The sequence below is a fragment of the Lygodium microphyllum genome, chromosome 4 (assembly GCF_053477565.2).
Source record: "Lygodium microphyllum isolate KBCC chromosome 4, Lygodium_microphyllum_v1.1.10, whole genome shotgun sequence".
Classification (NCBI taxonomy): domain Eukaryota; kingdom Viridiplantae; phylum Streptophyta; class Polypodiopsida; order Schizaeales; family Lygodiaceae; genus Lygodium; species Lygodium microphyllum.
This window is the reverse complement of record NC_141138.1, coordinates 92,093,452-92,105,346: the sequence shown is the minus strand read 5'-3', so window position 1 is coordinate 92,105,346 and position 11,895 is coordinate 92,093,452. Positions and strand designations below refer to the sequence as shown.

The following is an 11,895-nucleotide window of genomic DNA, read 5'->3' as shown; positions in this document are numbered from 1 at the left end:
ACATAAATCCAAATACTTAATTAGTAATACAAGCCAAACACATACCACATCTTAACAAATCTAGAGATCTAAGAGATTATATCCATCCAGAACAAAATAGAGCATCTTCCAACCATCTAAAACAATAAAGCAATCATATTTTGCCATGATGCTCTTGTGCCCCTCTTTCTCAAGCTAACATGAATCAAATTAAAGTTATGATTTAGCCTTCTAGTGGGTATAGCCTCAAAACAAGCAAGAACAATTAGCTGCCCTTGCAACAGAAACAAAAAAGCTAAAAGAATATTGATTAACCTTTTACATGCATATGTATAGGCAACATTAACAAAAATGCCACCTTGGTTTCTTTTTAATCTAGAATTTAAGTGTTCTTTTTCTCAAATTAAGTGTCCCATTCTTTTATAACACAACTGTGATAACACACATGAGCCTTTACTCAATCCACCATGTAAAACAAGCCTCAATTCAATGAACTAGCAAAGCAATAAATTGAGAATTTTTAGGTCTATTGAGACCTGGCAAAGCAATAAACTAAGATTTTAAAAGAGGTCCACTAAGTGTGTGTCTAACTTTGAAATTTGAAATTTAAAAAATTATCACAAGTACTTTCAATTTGAATTTTCCAATATTAGATAATGCTGAATTGGAACTGCAAGAAATATGCCAAAACTCAAATTTACCCAATGATAAAGCAATACCCCCAAAAATGCAAGTTTTAGAAACTTGAGCAGCGTCACTAAAGTTGGAAATATTCAAGGAACATGCCATGACTTGGGTAATCTCTCCACTCTTAAAATTTCTCATTTGGGTAGAATAAACACCGCATAGCAAGATTGATGGAGTTCCAATTTCCACAATCTTTCCACTTTGGTGCACAGAGAGAGAGAGAGAGAGAGTGTGTGTGTGTGTGTGTGTGTGTGAGTGTGGAGACTTGTGTGAATCGCTAAACTGCTTGCCTTGGTGAAAATCTCAAAATGGCAAAGTTGATGCGACGAAGACAGCGCACAGTTGCACATAACTAGTTGACTTGAACCAGTTGCCATCATTGAGGATTGGTTGACAATGAATGGATTCTCAAGTAAGCCGCTACCCCTCGACCTCTGATGCTGAATATGCTTAATCACCATCTCCTCCCTTTGAAACATTGTGGACAAGCATAAGTTTGTCGTTCCTGCCTCGAAATACTAGGGGTAAGCACTGCTCTAAATAAGCCCGTTTCTGCTGCAATAGCCACTAATGCGCACTCGTCCACTAATCCAAAATTACTTACAGCATTGATCAAAGGCACAGCTTTGTACAGATGAACTATCAGCAGACACTGGTGCACAATGGCGGCCCAAATCCCAAAACATTAGTGTACGACATCTATGCTACACCATGCGTTACCTTGAAATAGGTTTCTATCGGTACACCCTCTAGGGGCAAGCACTGCCCAAATTAAGCCCAATTCTGCTGAGATAGCCACTAATTGAAAGTGCATAATGCTCCACTCCCTCAAAGTTACTTCCTGCATTGGTTAAAAGCACAATTCTGTACAAATGAACCATCAGCAGACACTAGTACACAGCGCTGTCCCAAATCTCAAAGCATTAGTGTTCGGCATTTATGCTATACAAGGTGTTACTTTGCATAACATTTCTTTCGTTACACTGCAACAAATTCACTCCCATTGTACCGACTATTTTAAATACCTGTTATCACGAGGTACTTGATCAGTGCCTGCCACATGATCACCCAACCAACCACAAATATTCCTCTGCCATATGACCCATTAACCTACCATAAATTCAACGACAATTCCACCTTTAAGCTTGCCATTGCAACCAGTAACACGTTTTGAAACACCAATTGTTGTCTCTCCAAATTCAGTGTCCCAACAAAATGGAAGAACCACGAGCAACAATCAGATCAGGATAACCAAGCCTGCCTGCGCTGGATGCTGCATGTTGCCAGTTAAAGACATCTCAAACATTCAGCATTCAAGCAGTGCTTTTGTCTTTTCATCCATTGACACAACAGAGGCAACTCACAACACTAGCATAGTAACAAGCGCACGACTTTCTTTAATCGACTTAAAAAGTGGCCGAAGAAGAAGAATGACCAAAACTTTATTCTCTTTTGGGATAGATTAGAGATATGAGACTTGACAATTTCTCCCAGTGCAGCACAACACCTATAGATTTGAAACCACACCAAACACATAATATATATTATACATCTCTGAAATAAATCACGATAGACCATGGAAATCCATACAGTTAAGTGCAGTAGACTCAAGAAAGGCTAAACCCACTTCATTAATAACTGAAATACATTTGAAAACGTGATTTTATTAGTGATCTAGATGCATCAAATCCTAAGGAGTGTTCACAAGAATTTTTCTAAAATCACTAGCAAGAGGCTCACACTGGAACTTAGCTAACTCTGTTACAGCTATACATATACAGCAAGGGTTTCCATTAACACACAGAATAATTTGTTGATCATATATTCCAATTTAGTTTACATTTGAAGCTTCAACTCTCACCTAGTATGTTGTCATATATGGACTAGAAATTTTTGCTTTCCTTCGGTTCACTATACAACAATCAAAAGAAATACCTCAACTTCAAGGCAGCTAAAGAATCATGTTTTTGTGAGGTCAAAAGCGCCACTCAACTATAAACTCAGCTATGCTCATTGCCTGTCCTCATCACTGTCCGACTATAAATTCAACTGCTCAGGTTGCCTGTCTGCAGCCGTAAATTCCAAGTACTCTGCCACTTTTTTTAATCTAACAAAAAGAGGCAAATAAAGTGTTTTGCCAGTGACAATTCCTGAAACCAAAGCTTGTTGGATCATACATCTGCAGTTAACAATGATCCTGATAGTGTAACCTAAAATACACCAGAAAAGAAATTAGCCACATCCAAAGAAAAGCACTTGCATGAAAGTATTCAGAGACTTTGTGACCCTAGTACCTTCTCCCCAAGCTTGAAAGGGGGCATGCCTTTGTATGGACAGGTACTGCATCGAAAAGCATCTCCAAGCCCACACTGAAAATCAATTCACCATTCAACGCTCATTTCATGTCTATGTTGATTGAGCTAAGCTTCCAAATCCAGCCAGCAAAGAGTCTTTGTGACTTAACCAACTCAAAATATCAGTGGCAATCAATAAAACGTTCATCTACTAATGCCTCCACCATAAGATCTACAGCCTTCTAATGCAAGGGTTCTTTGTTCTGTCTTTTTCTGTAACTAAAAGACACTGCAGATTAGAGTCTAGATGTTTCAGCGTTTTCTTGTTTTTATCCTCTTTTTGTGTGTGCATGTGTTGCCAAAAAGGATAGAATTATACCAAAAAATTTTAATGAGGCCAGTCTTACATTTGCTGAAAAGAAGGGAAGAAGGACATCCTACACAAAATTTTAAAAATGAGAGCATGCTTACATTCCCACAGGCAGATTGAGGAGTATTTAGCTCTTCAGCATTCAATGACAGTTTCCCAGATGCCTCCATTTCAGCACGTCCACAAGTGCAGTTTTTACAAGCTTTTCGTCCTGATTTCCCTACCTCACAATCATCAGCTGCCATAATAAAGAGCATGGAAGCCTTTAGCTCGTGGCAAAAAAGGTTGCATATCTCTAGCACATGCACTTCGTAAATATATTTAAACAAACATGAACAGTCCAGTGAAACAAACTCCAAATACCTTTGGGTAGCTCTGGTTTTTTCAGGTCCTCCTCTGTAAGTAGTGAGTCTTCGTCAACTAGCTCATCGTCATTGTCATCATAAGTTGGCAATTTCACCACATGGCTTAAGAAACCTGGAACATTGTGCTATTAGACTAAAGTCAGAAGGCAACGCATAAGTTGGCAATTTCACCACATGGCTTAAGAAACCTGGAACATTGTGCTATTAGACTAAAGTCAGAAGGCAACGCATTGTCACAAACTTGAAAACGTAATGACATAAGTACCACCTTGTGATGCAATGGAAGGCTTTTTCAGACTAAATGAAGCTCCTGTCTCCCATGTTGGCTTTGATACTTTTACCTGAACACCATGATAGCACTTTAAAATAGCTTTTTACCTGCCATAAATCCTTATCATTATCTAAGCTATTGTCTCCAAGCTGTACAAATCATATCCACGCTTCTACTCAATTGAACAGACCAGGCATGGTAAGAGATGCTAATATTTGAGTACTTTTATATTTGCCAAAAGGCAAGCAGTGTGCTACGCAATGCCAAGAGACATATCGCCACCCACAGGGTTATTGATACATGTATTTTCTTTCTGATTTTGGTTATGACCACTGGATATGTAATCTTGTTCTTTGACACAAATCACTGGATTGTGAACGTGATGGTGTCACCAGCATGTGAATCCACCTAAATCCTGATTCCTTGGGCATGAAGGATTATGCATGAGCAATGTCAGATGTAAGCTAGGCCATGGTCAAAACCTACACAAAAACGTGAGATACTTTTTTGTGCATGGGCAATGTCAGATGTAAGCTAGGTATGAAGGATTATGCATGGGCAATGTCAGATGTAAGCTAGGCCATGGTCAAAATCTGCACAGCAGGTTAAAAAGGGAAACTTGCATGGTTTTATTTGATCTCTCCATTCTAGACTTGAATGCAACAGGGAGAACCATTATGCGACAACCTGTTGCTAACTGAGGGTGCATGCGGGTCATCGCAGCCATGGTGGACAAGTCACTACATAAGCTGAGAGGGTGATTTCTAGAGCAGGGAAAAGCTGAAACTGGCCTTTAGAAATCCAAAGGGCTGTAGTTAGCTTTTAACTCTACCAGCACTTTTCCTTAAGGCTTAGACACAATTGACCCCAACGCTTGATGACCCCTCTAGGTATTTCTTTAATTTATAGAAAGTGGCAATAACTGGATGTAAAGAACATGTTCTTTGGCTTGAATCGGATGTATCTCTGTAAACCCTAATTCTCAATTTGCAACAGTCCCAAAACACTTCTCTAGAGGGCACTGAATTTGTTGTAGGCAATAGGCTTGGCGTGAGTGAAAGTGCTTTTTGAAGAGAATGTGCAAATGATGCCAGGAGGCATATTTCACGGTGGATTCCGTAAAACTATTTATTTGATGGGGCTCGTACACAAGGTGAATTCCTTGTGCGAGAAGCTGACGGGGACGCCTGTCCTTAGTGGTATCAGAGCAGAGCTAAGATCAAGAGCTTTCAATCGCTTGCCATCTCGTGCGAAGACAAAGCTCCTGAAACAAACGGGAACTACAGGCTGTCTTGTAACGAACTGACAACACATGCATGTTCCTGGCAGTGAAGAACCCCCTCCTCTACCCTCTAATCATGGACCTCTCGCAGCAGGCAAACGACCACTCGGGAAGTCTCTTTTACAAGTTTTTTTTTTTTTCACAAAGGAGACAGAGAAAGCAATTTATATTGATGGCAATGCTAAGCTTTATGTTTAAGCTTAGAGAGCTTAAGCTCAAAACTCCTCACACTAGTATTTCGGCACGTAATCATTGGTGGCGATTCCATCAAACGTATATTGTCGACCTGCACCGATTTCTTCCAGTTACTTAAGCTTTTAAAGCTTAAGCTATTAGTAATTTAAGCCTAACTTAAGCTTAAAGCTTAATTACCCACACTTTATATAAAAGATGTTCATATTGTGGTACTCCCAAACCAGTTCTGAAGCTTCAGTAAGCCCTTGTTCCCACCTGCAACTTGGCTGAACGAATATACAGCAAGTAGTCCATCACACGCAGTCTATGCATAAGACTATTTTACTTGAAACAAGACTGTTTTCAATTGCCATACCTGAGAAAAGTAAGATCGTAAAAGCAAAAGCATATTAATAAACAAAGCAAGTTCGTGGTGGTCTTATTTACACGTGACTAGAGGACGAGCAACAGATCCTCAATCAAATCCAAGATATCGGATCATAACATGGACGATTTTATAGACCTAGAATCCAACATACACAGAAGATATGACACAAGCCATACCCACAGTGAAGAACATTAAAAAAATGGACATCAAAACCACAGCCCAACCATACAACGAAAACGGTTCACTCCATATATAGTCACAAATTGGGCCACAACCACGTCCCAAGAGCTAGTATCCCATCATTGCATCAAGTTAGTTAAAACAACATAAAATATTCTATGCAAGTTGATGTATTGCATCAGACTAGTACCAAAACTTATATCATTACAAAGCAACTTGATGCACTACATCAAGTTAGTATAGAAACCATACAATATCTATATAGCTTCATGCAATGCATCAAGTTGATGCAAAAAATTATATGATTTACTAGGAAAATTGATGCATTGCATCGAGTTAGTATGGAAAAGATACAGCAATTTATGAAACCACCGTCCCAATGTACAAACATGTCGACCTACTTGGAGTTGTGAAAAAAAGTTTTCGTTTAGGGGGAAGAGGCCTTGAACTTTTTACCCATTTGTGTTCCGGTTTTCGATTGATAGGTAACATGTTTTAGTTCTTAGCTTTCAATTCTAGCCTTTAAAAAACACTTTTATTATATGTGTTTGCATGCCTATTTCTCTTGATTAGAGCCATTTATAGTGAGAGGATGGAAGTTGCCACACAAAGATTTGCATAACTAACTAGGTAGTATGAATTCTCAACTCTTGCTAGCAACTTGTAGCTACTAAATAGTGACATAGAGGCTTGAAGCCCTCCTGCACCTTTGCATTGGAGTGCGGAGTGCTCCCCTAGCTAGTAAAATTTGTGTTTTTTACTAAATCTTGCATACTTGGGTTTTGTGTTTTCAACCTTAGAGAGGGTCTTACTTGTCAATGCCTATGATTCTTCACTGCATTTGCTTCATAGTTGCTTAATAGTTCACATACACAAGGAATCAAGAGACGACACTCAACTATTTTGACCACAAAGTGTCCTAGAGATCTCTCTCTAACTCCTATCTTCAATCATTTCATGGTATCTTTGTGTTGTTTTAAGAGTGATAAGTCTAAAGGGTTCAATTATGATTTGTACAGTAGTGATCATGATATGTTGTCTCTAGATCAACTTCTCATTTTTAGCAACCATCTTTACTTTCATCTTGTTGGAACCAGGACGAGTGTTACTACATCCTTGGACATCTTGATGGGTGCTAGTAGCAATGTTCATAGTAGTCATAATGTGACCTAGTAAGAATGAGCTAGGGCTACTTTGGTCGATCATCCCAAAACATGTTTCAGAGTTTCAAAGTTTCAAAAACGTTTGGAAAACTATGTTAGGGTTCGAAACTGCATTCCACAATACCATGCATAAAAAGACCTAGCACAAAAACAGCTTCAATGAGCTTAATAAGGAGCGAAAAGGCTTTATAACCTGCTGCTTTTGCATTGTGCAGCTTCAACAATAAACTGATGTAAAGAAGGAAACTTGGAGTTTACTTTGTCTCAAACAATCATGCCATAGTCCAGCAAGGTAGTAGAGCTGAATTGTATGTGCATCATTTTCGCAACATATCTAAGCAGGATACACTCAACTTGACTAGCACACATCTAGATTTCAGAAAAAAAAGAGCTTTTTTGTGGCATATTAACAACATTCCAGCGCAAAAGAGTATCCCCTTTCTATGGCTTCATGCAGGGAATATTTCCAAATTTGTGGGAGGTGGTGCATTTTAGGAACTAGTTCCTACAGTAATTAAAAACACAGAAATGGTGGACAGGCAAAAAGCTGAAATGAGGCACTTGATAGCTAAAGTGGACAGTTGAAATGCAGCTTAGTGCAACATGGAACCAGCCTTACCATGTCAAATGCACTGCTATTGGGCACATACTCCAGAGACTGTTCAAAGTTCACATATCCTGCCAGTAGTAAGTTGCGCTCCAAAACTGATTTTGTCTGGTCAAACAAACAGAAATGAGAAAACGTCACAAGATAGCTGACATTACGGTGAAATGCGGAACAAAAGCAGCACTCTTAGACAAACAATAAGTCCTTCTATCGACTATCTCTTGCCTGGTTATCTAAACTTTTAGGCTCCTGTATGACCAAGACTCCTCCTGGCTTCAAAAACTTGGATAGTTCTGCTAGCAATGTCCAAGAATGGAAACCTGAACTTTCTGACAAAGAGAACACTGCATCGAGTGATGCTGCCTGCAGGTTGAGGTTTCCACCTGTGATCAAACGTATGATGCCACTCAGAGAAGAAATGAAATAATAATTAAACAGGGACAAGAAGTGCAGGGGACAAGAACCCTAAAATGCCGTAGAATAAAAGCATACCAATACTGGAAGCTTGTGTAACAACAGCCAATCGATTACCGCCATCGACTTTATCTTCGAAGGCTTTCAAAGCCCATAGGATAGCTGGCCCCAAAATGAAGGGTGCGTCCGAGATGACAAGAACGGCAGGTGGAGAAGCCATCGATCAAAATTCGCACACTGCACGGAAGTATCCCGACGACGACTCAGAGAATGGGGTGGAGATCTCTTCCTGGTGCAAATGTGACTGCAGATGAATAACGGAGCGGAATCCTCTCTCTCTCTCTCTCTCTCTCTCTTCTCGCAAATTGATTCAATGTGAGATGATTTAACATACCTGGCTGATGAGAGCCGATGGCGGTGAAGATCCGACAAGGCGGTGCAACAACTCTTCTACGCAGGACACGCAACGAAGCAAACCTATCGTCGTATGTCTTCCGCCTTTTTACATAGATTTTATCTAAGGGCGCGTTCAGACTTTGACGGCCGACACAATTGGTAAGCTTGTTCGTCAAGAGTGTGTTCAGATTAAAAGGAAGCCACATTGTTTTAAAGGATGTGGTTCTTGACAAAATGGCTACGTGGGAGTGCCTTATTGGCTTTAAAGATCATCTCTGGGGGTTCAAGTTTCAACCCTTGTGAAATTCACTTTTCCAAAGATGTCCCCGGCCCAACCAATGCGAAACTGATTCAAAAAGCCGAGTTTTCACGACGTATTTTACGTGGCGAATAGAAACTAGACACATCTACAAGCGTGTCCTTTTTCTCGTTTCCGAGCGTGGAGTTTAAACCCACCCTAAGCCTGGGAGACTATTTTCCTCTTGGCCTTCCTATAGGGCCTTAGTCAAGCTTTTAAGTGGTAGCGATTAGTTTTGTGTTCCGTAAAGGGGCAAGGGACCAATAATTTGTTATCTAACGGTCCCCCATTACTTTTTGGGCTTGCCATATGCCTCACTTTGGGTGACATCTCTCCTTTAGCACATATTATTTCTATTTTTTAGACATGAATAAATAGTTGGATTAAAAGAAATAACAACTATTCACATGAATAGGTTAAAGACCGAATACAAACTACTCCTGCTAGATGTTCCAAAATAGTGACCTTTTAGACTTGTCCAAGTTGGGGACCAAAGACTTAAAAACCAGAGACCTTGGAACTTGACCTCTTGCCACAATGGATCTGATGTGGAATGTGTGAAGCCTTCCTTGCAACAAGCCTCCCACATAGCCTTAAGTGTAAAGACCCAAAAGACCTAAAACCAATGTGTCTGGCCCATCATTCCGCCACCTTAGAGCCCCAAGAGGCATATTCTTGCTAGGTTTTCATAACTACCTATAAGATTGAAGTGTTCAATAAAGCTTAATCAGACATGCTTGGAGAAGCATCTCCTCAGAAGAGGTGACCTAACAACTCATTTTCACTACATCTACAACAAGATACTAGTAGCCCTCTCTTCCTTAGTTTCTCACCAGTACGATTGCACCTATGATGACTCTCTAGAGGAATATGCAATCCTTGAGGGGTAGGTATAGTGACCAATTGTTCTCCATAGTAATTCTCCACTAAGTTTCACTTGTTATTTCCTTTTGGGTGTTGGCAAGATGGCTAGTCGAGCATCTTTCCTTACAAATCTTCCTAATGACTGCAACATTAAAGAGAGAAGTGATGTTTTTCTTTTTATATTTCTAGAAGGGGAACCCCACATAGCCTTGAATAATTACTCGGGCCTCTAGCTTGTGTGAGACTACATCCTAGGCAATCCTATTAGCTTGAGTGAGCTTCTTCCTAACTTTGGTCTCCTCAAATGTAATAATCCTTCATGCTTCATCTTGCAAATGGGACATTCTATTGCACTCTTTCCTGTTGAGATGCATGCCTCTTCTTCCTACAACAATTGCTAGCTCGAGGGTGAAAGCCCAAGACCAAAAGACATTATCTCCCTTTTTGATCATGTTTGTGGCATGCTTTCATGGGACTTCCTACAAAATTCTTACCCAGGAGGAGATTAGATTAGTGATGAAGTTGTTGCCCTTGATGCATGTGATAACTTGAGTGGTGAGCAAGTCTTGATTCTGAGATTCTAGGAGTGGCACAGTCCTCTCGACTGTCAGCTTCTGGGGAGGAGTTTTGCCCTGAGAATTTTTTCTCCTCCTAGATGTCCAATAAATTCAGGCCTCCAGTTGACCCCAATCTTGCTAGAGAGCTTCCATAGCTACTGAGGCTGCCTACCTTTCATCACCATGCCTTCCCCAAAGAAATTTCCTAATAAGGGAGTCCCACTACTTTAAGATTGGGCCCTTTCATAGACTAAGTAGGACGTAGAATCTACTTGCCAGAAAAATGAAAGTTTGCAAAATCCTGAGCCGCACATGTATAGGCCATGATGTGGATGACCAATAAAATTGAACTTTGTAGTGAGTTTATTAAGTATCTAGCTATACCAATCTTTTTTTGTGACTTTCGAGCCTAAAGGGAGACCCAGGTACCTATAGACTTGACCCCTTCCAATTAACTTCCTTTCCACCCCAATTGGCTCATGTCATCCTCCATAACATTGATGCATAGACTTGGTAATGTTGAAGGAAAAGCATGTAGCACACTGATAGATCTCGATGGGCTCCAAGGCCTTGTCCAAGTTGAGCCTGGAGGCCTCTAGCATCATTAGTAGGTCATTAATGAAGCCATGTGTCCTAGGAGATATGTCCCTTTGATGTTGACCCTTCAGTTCCTTGTGCTAGGCCACTTTCTCAATTGTTATAGGAAGAAGGGATGGGTTGCTAGAGCAAATAATAGGGGGCTAAGGGGCTAGCCTAGTCTAACTCCTTCATGGATGGAGTTTGCAACCACTTGAGCCTATGTATTATTGGCCAACATAAAAGGTATATTAGCTAGCTTCTTACATAACCCCATTTTTAGCATGTTTTAATTTTTTGAGAATTAGTTATCTGAATCATGTTAAGAATTGGGGATTTGAATCATTGTAATGATCTCTCTCTCTCTCTCTCTCAAAAGCACATGCTAATCTCTAACATTCTCTAGCATTGCATCAATCTCTCTCTCTCTCTCTCTCTCTCTCTCTCTCTCTCTCTCTCTCTCTCTCTCTCTCTCTCTCTCTCTCTCTCTCTCTCTCTCTCTCTCTCTCTCTCTCTCTCTCTCTCTCTCTCTCTCTCTCTCTCTCTCTCTCTCAAAAGAAGAAGCCCATTCACATCTCTTGACCATCTTCTTGACTATATTTTTGTCTTGTGATTTCTTTCTCTTGTCCCGCCCCCCTTGTTGGTCATGGATTTTCTCATCCTCTTGCTCCTGCTCCTTCTCCCTTTGATCTCCTCTTCCCTCATCCTCTGACTTCTCCTCCTCCTCTTACTCTTGCTCCTGCTCCCTTTGATATTCCCTTCATCTCTAGGCCCAAGTCATGGTTGTGTTAATAAGGAGAGGAGCAGAGAGGCAATGGTGTTGATGGTGGGCAATGCACCTTACATGGATGGTGGCTGGTAACTTCCATCTTGGTCAACCTTATTAGAGGGCTTTAAGCCTTCAATAAGAGACTTAATTCCAAGTGTTGGCTCAATTATAAACTATATGTTCATGTATTATTAGCCTATTGTAACTATTATCAGCACTTATATGTCCTATAAAGATCCTCAAGACTAAAGTATAGGTGCC

General features: G+C 40.3%; 1 protein-coding gene across 2 annotated transcripts; it reads right to left on the bottom strand.

The window, feature by feature from the left end:
- Positions 1-2,440: 2,440 nt before the first annotated feature.
- LOC148037317 (Cytokine-induced anti-apoptosis inhibitor 1, Fe-S biogenesi) lies at positions 2,441-8,745 on the bottom strand. 2 transcript variants are annotated; one of them, XM_087676225.1, is made up of 9 exons: positions 8,569-8,745; positions 8,253-8,411; positions 7,986-8,143; positions 7,773-7,868; positions 3,964-4,036; positions 3,694-3,807; positions 3,432-3,568; positions 2,961-3,035; positions 2,441-2,876 (listed from the first exon to the last, which is right to left on the bottom strand). In XM_087676225.1, exons 2-9 carry the CDS (start codon positions 8,392-8,394, stop codon positions 2,838-2,840), a joined length of 834 nt encoding a protein of 277 aa, XP_087532351.1. In that variant the 5' UTR covers positions 8,395-8,411; positions 8,569-8,745; the 3' UTR covers positions 2,441-2,837. The 2 variants fall into 2 exon arrangements, with proteins under 2 accessions (XP_087532351.1, XP_087532350.1); XM_087676224.1 differs by having other exon boundaries at positions 8,253-8,463; positions 8,569-8,743.
- Between the last annotated feature and the right edge of the window lie 3,150 nt (positions 8,746-11,895).